The 15,152-nt window shown below is 39.8% G+C and overlaps 1 protein-coding gene and 1 long non-coding RNA gene across 2 annotated transcripts in view; one reads left to right on the top strand and one right to left on the bottom strand.

Moving 5' to 3' along the window:
• The window catches only part of LOC142107645 (uncharacterized), a 176,111-nt gene extending 173,490 nt beyond the window's left edge, over positions 1–2,621 (bottom strand). The window contains exon 1 of the long non-coding RNA XR_012679991.1: positions 1,764–2,621. This is a non-coding gene — a long non-coding RNA (uncharacterized LOC142107645). The remainder of the gene's footprint in view (positions 1–1,763) is intronic.
• On the top strand, positions 1,337–14,916 carry LOC142107642 (C-X-C chemokine receptor type 3-like). The gene is made up of 2 exons (XM_075191197.1): positions 1,337–1,460; positions 10,991–14,916. Exons 1-2 carry the CDS (start codon positions 1,443–1,445, stop codon positions 12,071–12,073), a joined length of 1,101 nt encoding a protein of 366 aa, XP_075047298.1. The 5' UTR covers positions 1,337–1,442; the 3' UTR covers positions 12,074–14,916.
• The last annotated feature ends 236 nt before the right edge of the window (positions 14,917–15,152 follow it).

The following is a 15,152-nucleotide window of genomic DNA, read 5'->3' as shown; positions in this document are numbered from 1 at the left end:
AAAAGAGAAAGAGATTTAAAAAAGAAAATAGTCATGAAATAAATTGCCCATAGAAAGAGTAATGTGCTATTTTTCTCATGCCAAATGATCCACTGGCATGTTGTAAAATAAATATTCATTGGTTATAGATTGTTTGTTTAAACATCACCTTACTTATTTAGCTTTTGCTTACAGCTCCGAAACTGCATTTGGGTTGTCTTTGATAAGCAACACATTTCACTGAATGTCCAGTTTCTACAAATATTACAGTTTTGTGGACCCAGGAAAGTCACCCTAAAAAAAAAGTTTTGGAATCTTGAAAATAAATCATTGTTTTAAAAAGTAGTTTTGGCCAAAAGATGTATTTTTGAAATGTCATTTTTTTTTTTAACACTTAAGACAGCTATAAAAATTAAATAAAAGTAATCAACGAATTGAACAAATGTACATAATAAAAATATTTTAGTTAGCAGCTGAAAAACATGTATGTACATATATATATATACAAGTTAACCCGTGCATGATACTCATGCATTCTAGTCAAATCAAGATACTTAAGGTCTTAAAAAGGTTCTTGTCATGCATTTGGGCCTAGCCCAGGCCTCCTCAAGGGAAGAGCGTTACTTCCCGACGCAAGCGCCCTTTTTAATGTGTGTTCATGAGGTCAAATTACCTCACGAATATGAGTTTGACCCCTCAACTTGTAAATTTAGCCTTTACTACCCCTCCCACGGGGTGAAGGGGGGATGATGGAAGTTAACTGACTTGACTATTCTAATTTTTTTGTCAAATAATGTCAGTATACCAAATTTCAGGTCAATTGGATGAGCCCTTTCTGAGAAAATAGTTTTTTCCACACACACACACACACTAACGCACGCCTCTACACATGTGTGTTCATGAGGTAAAATTACCTCACGAAAATGAGTTTGAGCCCTACCAAATTTCAGCCCTTTTTGATTTTTTTTTCCCACACACACTAAGAATTTAGTAGGTCAGTGTATAACTCTGCCCAGCAGATGGCGCTGCAACTTGTTGTTTTTTTTCCACACACACACAGACAGACAGACGCCACTAAGCATTTATATATTAGATATATATATATATATATATATATATATATATATATATATATATATATATGTGTGTATATACATATATCTATATGTGTACATACATATACATGTATGTATATATATGTATATATATATATATATATATATATATATATATGTGCTCATGACCATAGATATAGATATATAGAGAGAATATATAGAGAGATAGTATATGTGTGTATATATATATATATATATATATATGGTCACAAGCAGACAGAGGAGCGTTGCACATCCTTTTAAAACCATCAATCACCTTTATATTCTGACGATCATCTACTCTCACTTCCATTACTAAACCACATTACTCAGAGCTGACTAGAACTGAAACAGTGCCTTTAGCTCAACATGAATTATGATATCAAGGTAAGCGCAAAATGTTAAATTATTCTTTATCGCCTGACAATAGAATGCATATATTTTACCAGTTTTACATTTGGAATTATGGTGTTTTAAAATGATATAACAATTACTATATATATTATATAGTTCAAGTAATTACATGTGTGTTCATGACATTTAGAACACAATCCAAGAAAACTAATATGTGCTCTAACTTACAAGATAGACGTCTTAAGTAAACAGTAAAACAGTAACATTTTAGGAGCCTTCTCTATTTTCTTTGTGAATTGTTTTTGGTGAAACATAACGTAAAATATAATTACTCACACTTGTCGTGGTCTCTTCAGAATGGTAAAATATTCTTTAGATTGTGTATTAAAGAGCAGTTTCCATGAAACAGAAAGTTAAAGAATACAGTGCATAAGCATTTTCTATCGCTATACAACTGTAGTTAAAGAGGCATTGTGCAAGCTGACCCAAGACTTGTATAAAACTTCCCATATTTTAAGTTCATTTTAGATATTGTTTTTACACATACTCACGGAGCTTATAGGGCAAAATGCAATAATCATGCCACAGTGCTCACCAAATTTTGCAGCAATGGGAGACATAATTCATTTGATCTGATACTGGTGCAAGACCAGTATCAGGTATCAGTTTTAAAACTCTCCTAAGAGTTTGAAACCAAAAGAATTCATGGAGTAGAGTGGTGGCATCAACTGTCTTTTTTGTCTGGAAAGTGGGACAACATGATGTTTTGGATTCGTGCATCTGATTACAGCATCTGAGGAAAGGACCACTGCTCCTCAAGACATCGTTCTGTCCGGCTTTCCCAAATACAGAAGATTCCTTAGGAAGTCCTGGTGAGGGCACAACCTTTGTGCACAGGTTGTAATTTTCTTGCAATCGCTTAAAGGACAAAGACCACTTGACTTGGTCTGGGGGAGGTAGCTCATTACGTTAAGCTTGGTGCAGCCTCAAGCAGACTGTGAGATGTCAGCACAGGGAGTGAGAGACTGTCCAGTCCTATCTCTTATGGCTCAATAGCTTCATTGTCAGACTCCCTCTCCACAACCTGACAGCTCACAGCTCATCAAGAGCAGTGCCTTCTGCAGGATCGCAACAGTGCTGAAAGTTGGATCATGTATTTAAAAAAAAATATTGGAGCTAACACATGTTATGCAACTCACAGAAAAAAAATCTGTCTTTGTAGAGTACTATTGCACCCGAGTGAATGCAAACTTCTATTCCTTTCAACTTCTGTTGCTGATATTAAAAAGTCTATTATTTTAACGAAATTTAGTGCAATTTTTTTTTGCAGTCTATATTAAGCAAAAGTTATAAGAAGTACAAATCAGGAAGTTAAAAAGCCCTATAATGACACACTGTCCCTTACTGTAAAAAGTAGAGATGCTCAGGCTCGGTTCCTCGGGAACCAAACACACCCGAACTTAGGGGATCCGAATCGGCCCGGTACTTTCGCGCTTTTTCGGAATCGAATACGAGGAAAAACTTCATTGTTACGTCGGCGGATCTCGGGAGTTTTGGAATCTATAAATACCGCCCACCACAGCGAGCTAGCGCCATTTGAGAGAGGGACCCGGAAGGGGTAGCACAGAGTGTAGAGTAATTGGGCAGGCCAATAGCATTGAAAGAGGAGGTGGTAGCAGTGTTCAACAATGTAATCAGTGACATTCAGGAGAGCTCCATTGCTCCATTGCTAATTTTCATTGCAGAAAAATACAAATAATAGGGCTTACAGGGTTGATGTAATTCTGCAGTCACATTCTACTGTGTTATATAGGTAACATACAAAAAGGAGAGCTGTGTTGGTAATTCTCATTGCAGAAAGATACAACTACTAGTTCTTGCAGGCTTTTCTTCTAAATTTGCACAAAAAAGTGTATGGTGTTTGTCACAAGCCGCGGCGGTACTCACAGCCGCCGCGGCTCGCTTCTGGCTCCCCCTGGCGTCCCGGCCGTCACCTTGACGACCGGGACGTCATTTTCTATTCCTGCCCGGCCGTCACAAGGGCAACGGACGGACGCCTCTACTATAGCGCTGCGTCCCGGCGGTAGGCGGGCGCATGCGCATGACAGGCAGCCTGTGGGCTGATTAATTAGAGGTCTGATTTACAGGCATTAGCCTGCATCTGTGTATTTCAGGGACAAGCCCTGATTGGCCCTGCTCTGTATGAGCAATTAGCCTGCAGCAGTGTATCCTACTCCTGATTGGTCTGTATTTGTATTTAAGGCAATGAGGTCTGCTGCCTCATTGCCGGTTATAGTCTCTGTATCCAGTCTGCTGTACCTGCTCTCTGCCCTGTTCCTGTCTATTGGACTTGCTGTTGTTTACCCGTGTATGACCCTTGGCTTGGATTTGGACTTTGCTTGTGAATCTCGTGACCCTGACCTCTGGCTTGAATACCGACCTCCCTGTCTGCTCGTGACCCTTGACCTCAGCTTGTATACTGGTACTGTTGTCTGCTGCCAGCCCCTGACCTCTGCTTGGATTCCACTCCGCTTGCTTGGGTTCTCCCCAGCCAGTACACACTTCACGACCCTCTGTCAGTCTGCAGCCCAGTCTGTCCCCACCATCAGGGGCTCCAGTAAACACCTGACTGGCAGAGTAGATTCCGGGTTGTGTTGTGGCGGCTGGAGGGGTTCCTAACAGTGTTATATTCACCCAAAGAGCAGAGCTCCATTGCTCCATTGCTAATTGTCATTGCTGAAATACAAATACTAGGCCTCGCAGGCTTTTCTTCTGACTTTTCTTTTCTGCCACTGCTGTGTGCCAATGTGTCCTAGATGTGCTAGGAACTGCCGTGTGTTTGTGTCATTGCTTTGTCGCTTACCATCCAGCCAGGTCGCTGCAGTATTTGTCCGAAAGTGTATGAAAGTAATATTTTGATCTGTGAGGTGGTCAAAATTGACTGCAAATGACTTGAAATTAGTGTTATTGTAGTTAATAATAATGTAGGATCAAACAAAGAGCAAAATTATGTAATTTTAGCATATTTTAGCAATTTTTCTAAAAAAAAAATACAGATCCAAAACCAATTCTAAAGCCAAAACACACGAGGGCGGTTTTGCCAAAAATAAAACCAAAACACGAAGCTAATCCAGATCCAAAACCAAAACCACTTCACAGGGGTCAGTGAGCATCTCTAGTAAAAAGCATGCTATGCTATATGTCCAGATTGTTCTTATATGTAGTGAGTGCAAAGGCCCAGATACTGGAATGTTCATTATTAGATTTATGGAGAACTTAACAGGTTGTAAATTCCTTTTAAGATCTCTTTAACCCTATCCTCTAAGACATACCTCCGGCTTTGAAACATGCAGAATTGTGAGAAAGTAAGCCTCGCCCACACTCTGCTCAGATCCTCCCCCAATGCTCAGTTTGTGTAAAGCTCCACCCATTTTGGATAAGCACCTCCCATTTTGAGAGCTGCAATTGGGGACTGTCCCACCAAAATCGGGAGCTATAAGATAAGTAATAGCAAGTTGGTGCTTCTTAAAAATTAAGAGAACTAAAGGATAAGAGGATGCAAATGATTTGCAAATATAAGTAACTAATAGGGTCACCCGGCATTGTGTGGGTCCGATTTGCAATGTATAGCAGCTTTTATATATTAGCAAATGATTTGGTAAATAGAGCAAAAATTCTATTTAGAAAACAAAATTTGTTGCTTTGTCGCTTTGTTGTTATGTCTTATTGTGGCGAGGTGTCCTTCCAGCAGTCAAACAAATGTTTACAACCAAAGAATGATGTTTTCAATATTTTATCACTCTGTACTTTGCTGTGTTGTCGCTATGTGATCTAATAGGGTACTTTTTCAAATCTAAATAACTATGTAAGATTTGACAGCTTTAACTTGAGAGCTGTGGAAGATATTCACCAATAAACAAACTTCTTTTATATATATAGATAACATTTTAGTAGCTGTTCTCTAAACTCCTTTATGCTCACTTACATTTTTTCATCTTTTAAACTATAATACCTAAACCTCTCATTATAGCTCGTAAGAGACTTTATAGTAACACAATCCTTTCAATAGGGTTATATCCTTTGTTGAACCTGTATTTTCTAATGCATGTATCATTCATCATGTGTAAACCATTTGCATGCATGTATATGAAATATGCCTAAATTAATTTTTTTAATTGGCTTTCCTATTTTTCCCCTTGTCTTTCAAATAAAAATAATGTTTATTCATATATTTCTTATACATGTATACATATGGCATATACCTGCAGTGCCACTCAAATCAACAAAATATAAACAAAGCAATATACAAATAAAGTAAGGGGCAAAAGAAACAACAGAATCAGTAAATATCAATACAAGAAGATGCATAAGAGAAAGCAACTACATTATAAGACACTAGAACAAAGGAAACCTTTCAAAGAGGATGAGGAGGTAGGAGCCAAAGAGGACCAAACTCATGAGCATTAACAGGGAAGCAAATGAAGATGACAGGGATGGAGGGAAGTGAGTGGAAAAAAAGGTAGGTGGAACAAGAGGACGGAGTTTTTTAGGATGGGGAAGGATAGCAAATGGATACAATAGGGGTGGAAGGAAGGTCAAGTGGAGCATGAGGACATTGTCTTAGTTGTCTAAGTATGGGTAGGCAAGTATGAAAAGATTGGAGGTGGAGGGCAAGTCTGGTCAGACGAGGCACACAGTTCCAATGGTGGGCAGCAGTGCGGGAAAAGTCCTGAAGTCGAGAGTGCGAGGTGGGGATAGGAGAGAAGGAGAGGTGAAGGTCATTGACAGAACAGAGTTGGTGAGTAGAGGAGTCTTTCTTAACAAGGTTGGAGATGTAGGAGGGGGAGTCATTAAAGAGGGCTTTATAGGTGAGGGTTAGCAACTTGAATTGTATTCTGGATTGAATGGGGAGCCAAGAGGAATGGTGGGCAAGGAAGACCAGTCACGATGCTGCATTCAGGACATATTAAAGGGGGAGAACAGACTGTGACAGGCAGGACAGAGAGGAGGAGGTTGCAATAATCAAGGTGGCACATGACAAGAGCATGGATGATGGTCTTGGCGACATCCAGTGAGACGAGAGGGTGAATCTTGCCAATGCTGCAAAGGTGGAGTCGACATTGAGCAAGGGACGGGATGTGGGGTGAGAAATTGATGGTAGCGTCAAGGTGGGCAGCTTGCATGGGGACCAGGAGGGGAGAGGACAACACCATCAACCTTAAAGGAGACAGGTTGTGGCACTGGGTGGTGGAAAGACAATAAATTCAGTTTGGAATTTGTTAAACTTGCGGTAGCATCCAGCCATCATGTGGAGATGGCAGAAAGGCAACCAGACATACAGGAGAGGAGAGATGGATAGATGTCAGGGGAGGAAAGATAGATTAGAGTGTCTTGAGCATAGAGGTGATATTGTAGGCTGAAGGAGAGGATGAGTTGACCAAGACAGGAGATGTAAAGAGAGATCTGGGACAGCACAGTGGCCTAGTGGTTAGCACTTCTGCCTCACAGCACTGGGGTCATGAGTTTGATTCCCGACCATGGCCTTATCTGTGTGGAGTTTGTATGTTCTCCCTGTGTTTGCGTGGGTTTCCTCCCACACTCCAAAAACATACTGGTAGGTTAATTAGCTGCTATCAAAAATTGACCCTAGTCTCTCTCTCTCTCTGTCTGTCTGTGTGTGAGTGTGTGTCTATATTAGGGAATTTAGACTGTAAGCTCCAATGGGGGCAGGACAGATGTGAATGAGTTCTCTGTACAGCGCTGCGGAATTAGTGGCGCTATATAAAAAATAATTTTCTCTCCTCAAGCTCTTTCCTTCCTCTCTCATCCTTTTTCCTCTATTATGACCCCTGGTACATCTTTTAACCACTTCATCAGCCCCTTTATCGTTCTTCCCAATTTTATCATTCTGCTCCCCTCTATTATTACCCCCCCCCCTTTATAATTCACCTCTCCCTTTTCAACATTCCCTTCCCCTCTCTTTTCTCTCTTCCTCTTTATTTAATCTCTTCCCCTTTCATCATTCTCTTCCACTTTATTCATTCACTTCCCCTCCCCCCCAACTCTTATATGCAGAGCACAGCAGACAGGGGAGGGCTGGCAAAGCACAGACAGGGGAGCAAGACTTGACTCAGCAGCCTATTAAGAACATTATAAAAGAAAAATATGCAGGTGACCCAGTGACCCAGCCCATGGTAGCCCACTATGGGACCGACCCATGGGGCATATGCCCCCATGCCCAGCAGACCAACCTGGCCCTGACAGCGGAGCAGTACAGTGACATCCTGTTTAGTGGAGACCAATTAAGCCCCTCTAACCAAGATATGTTTACTGTAGAGAAGAGGGATCCGATGATGACACACCAATAACCTCTAAGTGCAGAGATCTGTCCACGGTAGTAAAACTTAGCATCATCATCATCATCATCATCATCATCATCATTAATTTATATAGCGCCACTGATTCCACAACGCTGTACAGAGAACTCACTCACATCAGTCCCTGCCCCATTGGAGCTTTCAGTCTAAATTCCCTAACATACACACACAGACAGACAGAGAGAGATACTAGGGTCAATTTTGACAGCAGCCAATTAACCTACTAGTATGTTTTTGGAGTGTGGGAGAAAACCAGAGCACCTGGAGGAAACCCACACAAACACAGGGAAAACATACAAACTCCACACAGATAAGGCCATGGTCGGAAATTGAAGTCATGACCCCAGCGCTGTGCGGGCAGAAGTGCTAACCACTTAGCCACCGTGCTGCCCTAGCATAACTTAGCATAACTTAGTAGACATCTATCATTTCCAAGCTATCACTTCTAAACAAATGTGAGATACTTATGACCAGGGATGCTAAGAGAGGGGTGGAGGCGAGTACAAAGTGGGACGCGGGCTCCTTTGTTTTATGTGGAGTGCTCTGTAGCCAGTGTGTAGAGTCCACTCATGCCACAGGATGAAGTAAATACATAATGCGATATCAGCTGCTGGAAGTCATTCATGAATAGTAAGCAGTGCAGCCAATCACAGCCTCGCCTGCTTTTGTTGAATGAATGACAGGAGCCAATAGGAGTTTACTTAACTTATACAAGCTCCAAGCAGGGCTGCTGGAGTAGAGTACGAAACTGAAGCAGCCAGACAGCATTGTAATTGGCTGCATCACCTGTAATGTGTTAATTAAGTCATGGAACCAAAATCACTGGTCCTGGCTCCAGTCTACATTCTTTAGGTGGCATGTGATGGGCTATGGGGCGAGTGGTGTAATTACTGTGTTAAGTAAAATACACCTGTAAATACCTTGGAGAGCACGTAAGGTCCTATTTAATCTGAATTTTTATCAAAAAACTATTACTTGGACAACTGAGCTATTCTCTGTCCCCCGGCAATACTGGTCCAGAGCTGTAAGGGTTAACTCATGGCTTCGCTGGGCCAGTTTTTTCAGATAGGCGTTTGTGTGACTTGGCTAGGTGGTTAGCACATGTGAGCTTTCACTTCCACTAAATAAAATTAAAGTTAAAAAAAAAGGTAAAAAATAGTTTTAAAAAAGGACAAAAAATTAAATGCTTTATGTAAAGTATAAATGATTTCAAGTTTCAATGATTTTCATCTGTTATCTCGATCTTGAGATGAAAATAACAGAGCAAGTATTGCGGTGGTATACATGAGACTTATTAAATAGCCATCCCCATGCTAGGTCATGGGGAAGCTATCTCCAACTTTCGGGCAATTAATCTTACCCCCGGTGTGGTTTTGTTAACGGTAATCCTTTGATGTACAGAGGGAAGCGCAAAAAGCCCTATCAGTGGCAATACACCTGTTTTTGCTGGCAACATGGCTATTTACCCTTTAATAAATCGGCTCCCTCGTTGAGAGACATTTATGAAAACTTTTCCACAGGTGACAGGGGTAGAAAATATTGTGCTGCTCATTGCAACCAATCAGATCAGCGATCTGTGGAACAGTTTTCATACCCCTCCACCATTATGTATTTAAGGAATTGTCAGTCCACTAATCAGAAGGCAAGAATTCTACTTTACAAATGAAGTATTGAAGAACTTTGAGCTACTGTAGGGGGCTACACCATCTACTGTATGTGACTAATAGAAGCCCGTAACTTAATTACTCAGTTGTGCACACTCTGCATTCTGACAGCTAAAAGAGTTCAACACTTCAACACCTGCATTGAAAGGGTTATCACAGCCAAGTAATCTATCTCTTCTAAACAGGCTATGGAATCGTTTAGAACAATTAGCACATTAACTTATTAAATGGAAATTTAATACACGAAAAAAGGGTACAGAACACGAAAACAATTTAAAAGATGACATATAACATACAGCAAAAAACAATTATAAAATAAACGGATACAATTCAGAATATAAAGTTACATAAGAATAAAATACTAGGTGGCTGAGACTGGCAGGAAAGATGGACACCTTATAATTTGACAGTTTTCCCAAAGACTGACCTAGCTGGTGTGGAGGTCTGGGATTGGTCAGCTAGACCGATGACAGAATTTTACAACCTCACCTTTGCAACTTGCTTTTTAATCCCCAATGCTTATAAGTAGCAGATTTTCTTTTACTGGTGAGTGTCATAGAAACCAATTTTATCATATATCAGTGCAATATAAATTTACCAATGTATAGTCACCAAACAAGGCTATGTAAAGTTGATCAGTTGAGCCAAAACACATTTCCTCCCATTCCCTGCGTGACAGCTGTATTTGACGTATGGATAGCTGTTTATCTTTCTATTTATGAATATATGTTTGGACACTGTTAGTATGAATTATAGTATTTAAATTTAGGAGGAATTTTACTTTTCCTATGTGAGTTTTAGGAAGTATACATATGTTCCCAGACTGCATGCCCCTAATGTGTGTGGAGGGCAGTATGTATCGGTTATTATCTAATTTGATCTCTGCATGCTCCAAATCACATTACAAATGAAACCTTTCCACTGAATATCATTTATGAAAAAAGCCTTTATTAAATCCTCTATTTTAAAAAACTAAGGGCTAGATTTACTAAGCTGCGGGTTTGAAAAAGTGGGGATGTTGCCTATAGCAACCAATCAGATTCTAGCTATCATTTATTTAGTGCTTTCTACAAAATGACAGCTAGAATCTGGTTGCTATAGGCAACTTCCCCACTTCTTCAAACACGCAGCTTAGTAAATCTAGCTCTGAATGTTTATGAGAAAACTTTTGTAAGTAAATAATAGTTTCACTTGAAATGTTTTTTAACATTCAGACTACTTGGGTATATTGCTTTGTATATCCCGTCTTGCAGCTTTCACAAAATACATTGCTTTTTTCTTCTATGGCCTTTCTATATTTCCAAGGCCCTTGGTGAAAACATAAGGATGCCTAAAGATGAAGCAAGAACGTTCAAGCAATACATTTATTAAAAGTTGCAAGATGGCATGTATGAACCAATATTTTAAAGTTGTCTACGGCTGCAAAATGTATTTAATTCTACAGTGTGACCATACTCCTTTTTATCTTAGCTTAAAAATATAGTTTGCCTCCTGACTATTGTCACATTTTACTTGTTTTCAGAGTTTCACCTTCAATCCAAGTGACATTGAGAACAACACCTATGGATACTCGGCATATTCAGACAGTGAAGATGTTATTCCCTGCAGCCAAGAGGAGAACAAGAGTTTTGATCAAAGTTTTTTGCCTGTACTTTATAGTCTTTTGTTCCTGCTCGGAATCCTGGGAAATGGGTTGATCATGGTGGTCATGCTGCCCAACAGGCGGAAACTGCAGAGCACCGATATGTTCATTTTGCATCTGGCGCTGGCCGATATATTGCTGGTTGCCACTTTGCCATTTTGGGCGGTGCAGACTACTAATGGTTGGATATTTGGTGAAGCCGTATGCAAAATAGTGGCCTCTATCTTCAAAATCAACTTCTATGCCGGCACTTTCCTTCTTACCTGTATCAGCTGTGACCGCTATCTGTCCATAGTGTTTGCCGTCCAGATCTACAAAAAAAACCGAATGGACCTCGTTCATTGGAGCTGTTTTTTAGTGTGGTGCCTGTGCTTTCTATTGTCTGTTCCTGATGCAATGTATTATTCAGTCTTGATTGAGCCCCGCATAAACATGACCGTTTGTGAGCCCTTTTTCCCCATCGAAACTTCTGTGTCCTGGAAATTGGCCTTGACATTTCTGTTCCACTTCTTGGGATTTTTGTTACCTCTGGGTGGCATGTTGCTTTTTTACTCACATATCATAATAACCCTGCTAAAGTCCCAAGGATTTAAAAAGCAGAGGGCGCTAAGACTTATAATTTCTGTTGTGGTGGCTTTCTTCTTGTGTTGGACCCCGTATAATGTTGTAGCATTTTTGGATACACTGAAGACGTTGAATGCTCTTAAAAACAGCTGTAATCTCGAAAATAAAATTGACATTGCATTATCGGTCACATCTGGTCTGTGTTACTTCCACTGTTGCCTCAACCCTGTGCTCTATGCTTTCTTTGGAGTTAAATTCAAGAGTAATCTGGCCGAACTTTTCAATCGCACAAGACTATGTCCACGGTTCGTGGCAAGATATGTCAAGAGAAGACAGCCTTCAACTAGATCTTCCACCTGGTCTGAGTCTGGAGACACGTCTCTGTCTGGGGTCTACTAGAGGATGATCAGTTGAGGACATGTTCTTTGAGCAAAATCTCCAGACCAATACTCAATCAAGAATAGGATATAATTGAGAAGCGTGAGGTTTGATGCCATGGAAGAAATGTTGGATTCAGAAAAAGAAAAAAAATCACCTAACATTGGCTAGTGGGCACTTTCAAACATTCTCCACCCCATGGATGATTCCTACATGCGCACAGTGTCTCATAAAAGGAACAGCATTCTTGAATCTAGCATTACATCTATCCATGGATCAATGTAACGGCTTTTGGATGGGTGGTTTTGGGGTTCTGTGCATTTACCAAATAGTTTTCCAAAATCATTTTTAAAGACTGCTAAACCACCAAATTTGCAGACATGAAGCATGCAGGTAAACCCACTCCAAAACTAAACGGCTGCAAGCCCTCCCACATCTTTAGGGCAGTGCCTTGATGGAATGTGATACAAGTCAAAACTGTGAACGAGTCGCTGAGATGTTACCGCCCTGCCCCATGTATGAATCAACCAATCCGCACAGTCTGCTTCTTCAAAGCAACTCTGCGAAGCTGTTAAGCACTCTTGGCTCTGTTAATTGGAGAAACAACCCCTAATATGTCACAAAAATCAGGACTTTTGACAGATGTGCCCTCTTTATTTCTAATATTTTTTTCATGCAGGCAGAATAGTATTTTATTTCCAAGGTCAAGTCTGTTCTTAAACCAACGCTAAGTATTGATCATGGCCTATTATGACAGAGACAAGCTCCATAAAATATATCAGGACATGGTTTCATCTTGTGTTCATCCTGCTTTTGTAGCCCAGCATTACTTACTGTATGTAACATACTGAAAGAAATATATATTGTTTTAATTGTAATATACAGAGAAACATAGGCGAAGATTGATGAAGTCTCAAAACAATATGTGTTTTATTCCTATTCACTCAAATAGGTCAACACCATTAATTTAACCCACATTTTAATTAGTTCCTGTTCTCTGAGTAGAACGATACCAAATACCGGTAGGTACACCTTTATATAATATTTGGTATGTTATATGGGGATGAATGAACAATTTATTTTTTTAATTTCTTATTTTAGTACTTTACAAAGAGATTAACCAGGGGAGAGCATCAGAAGTCAGAACTAATTGCCAGATCTAGATTAATAGTAAAATGTATGTAAATGCAACTCATAAGCAAACTACTATTAGATCCAGGTTGCCTGAATCTATAAGTGCAGGATCATCATCATCATCAGCTATTTATATAGCACCACTAATTCCACAGTGCTGTACAGAGAACTCACTCAGATCAGTCCCTGCCCCATTGGAGCTTACAGTCTAAATCCTCTAACATACACACAGACAGAGACTAAGGGTCAATTTGATAGCAGCCAATTAACCTACAAGTATGTTTTTGGAATGTGGGAGGAAACCAGAGCACCCGGAGGAAACCCACGCAAACACAGGGAGAACATACAAACTCCACACATATAATGCCATGCCCGGGAATCGAACTCATGAACCCAGCGCTGTGAGGCAGAAGTGCTAACCACTAAGCCACTGTGCAGGATGGCAGAAAATGTCGGATTCGGACAACCTTTTCCCTTACCTAGCATGCCTATCATTGAGGGGGTGTCCTAAGGACATCATAAACTGACATCACAACATTCTAATACACTCTGCATTAGAAACATGTAGCATTCAGTTTTTTAATGCTGAAAACTAGTTTCTGTTCCTAGGACTGGGCCCCCAGACTGTCATTGACAGCATGGGTGGAATGTTGGCCCACTTGAGCAATGCCCCTCGTCTTCAATTGCCATTTATTCGGTGATCTCCAGAATATTAATTTATAAGGAGCCCAGCCGCAACAAAGGGATAATGGATAACAAACGGAAAAATTTAATTTTATTAAAATAAATAATTAATATAAACTGTACTATTCTAATCCTGACTAGCGATGCTCAAGCTATTCAAGCCAGCTTTAAATCATCATCATCATCATCATCTATTTCTATAGCGCTTCCGCAGCGCTGTGCAGAGAACTCCGTTGTATTCTGCAGCGCTGTGCAGAGAACTCACATCACATCAGTCAATCAAACTGACCCAGTATGTGACATATTACATATAAAACACCAAGGCTGTGTATTTCAAATACCTTCTATGTTTTAAATCTTTCATATTATCTTTTAATGGATTCGCTTCAGTCTGACCTGTCCCCGGCACCCTCAGATTGTAAAGTTGTATGGTCAGGTAACACAAGAGCTGGTTATTTTGCTTTCATTATTTGTTAATTGTTTATAATGTTTTCCAGAATAAATACTTTAATTGCACAGCTGTTAAAGAGTCACCTACACATTAAATAGATATCTGACGAGACAATACCTAGGTTACATTTAATGTGTGTTACAGATGTAAACATTTTTTTATACTCATCAGTTCATATGCCAGTATGTTAGCCATTTAGCCATTTTCTGCAAAGCTATCAAATATTATATGTACAATATTCACAAGTATTTATGAGAGTGTGAATATCCCTGTACTCGCAGGAGACTGCTCACTGCACTCACTCTTGAGAAGCATTCTGTGACATCATCAAACTGCCAGCTTTAATTACATTGGCTCTGAATGATCACATGACATTATAATTATTGCCCGCACCAGCAGCTAATTGAAATAATGCCAGAGACATTTATGAAACAGAAAGAGACGGGCACAGTGTTACAGATGGTGTTACTCAAGAATGGTATATGTGTTAATGAATGTACATTGCACTTCAGCTTTAACTCAGAGTGTACTATTTATTCTAGGTTTTTGGAAACTGCATGCTAGGTACACTTTAATAAACAAATGATTATAATAATTATATTTGTATTATTCTTTCTATTATCTCTCCTCTCAGAGATGGAATGTGCTTTTGTTATGTCAACAACACAGAGATCATCATCTATTTAACTCATGAATGGGGTGGCATATAAGCACCAAGTGCCACAATAAAAAAAGTAATGGCTTGGGTGGAAGTGGGGACAAAAATAAAAACAAATAAATGAATCCCTCTCTGCTGCCCTGCTATAAACATTTATCAAAATGTCATTGTAA

The sequence above is a fragment of the Mixophyes fleayi genome, chromosome 11 (genome assembly GCF_038048845.1).
Source record: "Mixophyes fleayi isolate aMixFle1 chromosome 11, aMixFle1.hap1, whole genome shotgun sequence".
NCBI lineage: Eukaryota > Metazoa > Chordata > Amphibia > Anura > Limnodynastidae > Mixophyes > Mixophyes fleayi.
This window is presented reverse-complemented; position numbering and strand designations above follow the sequence as displayed.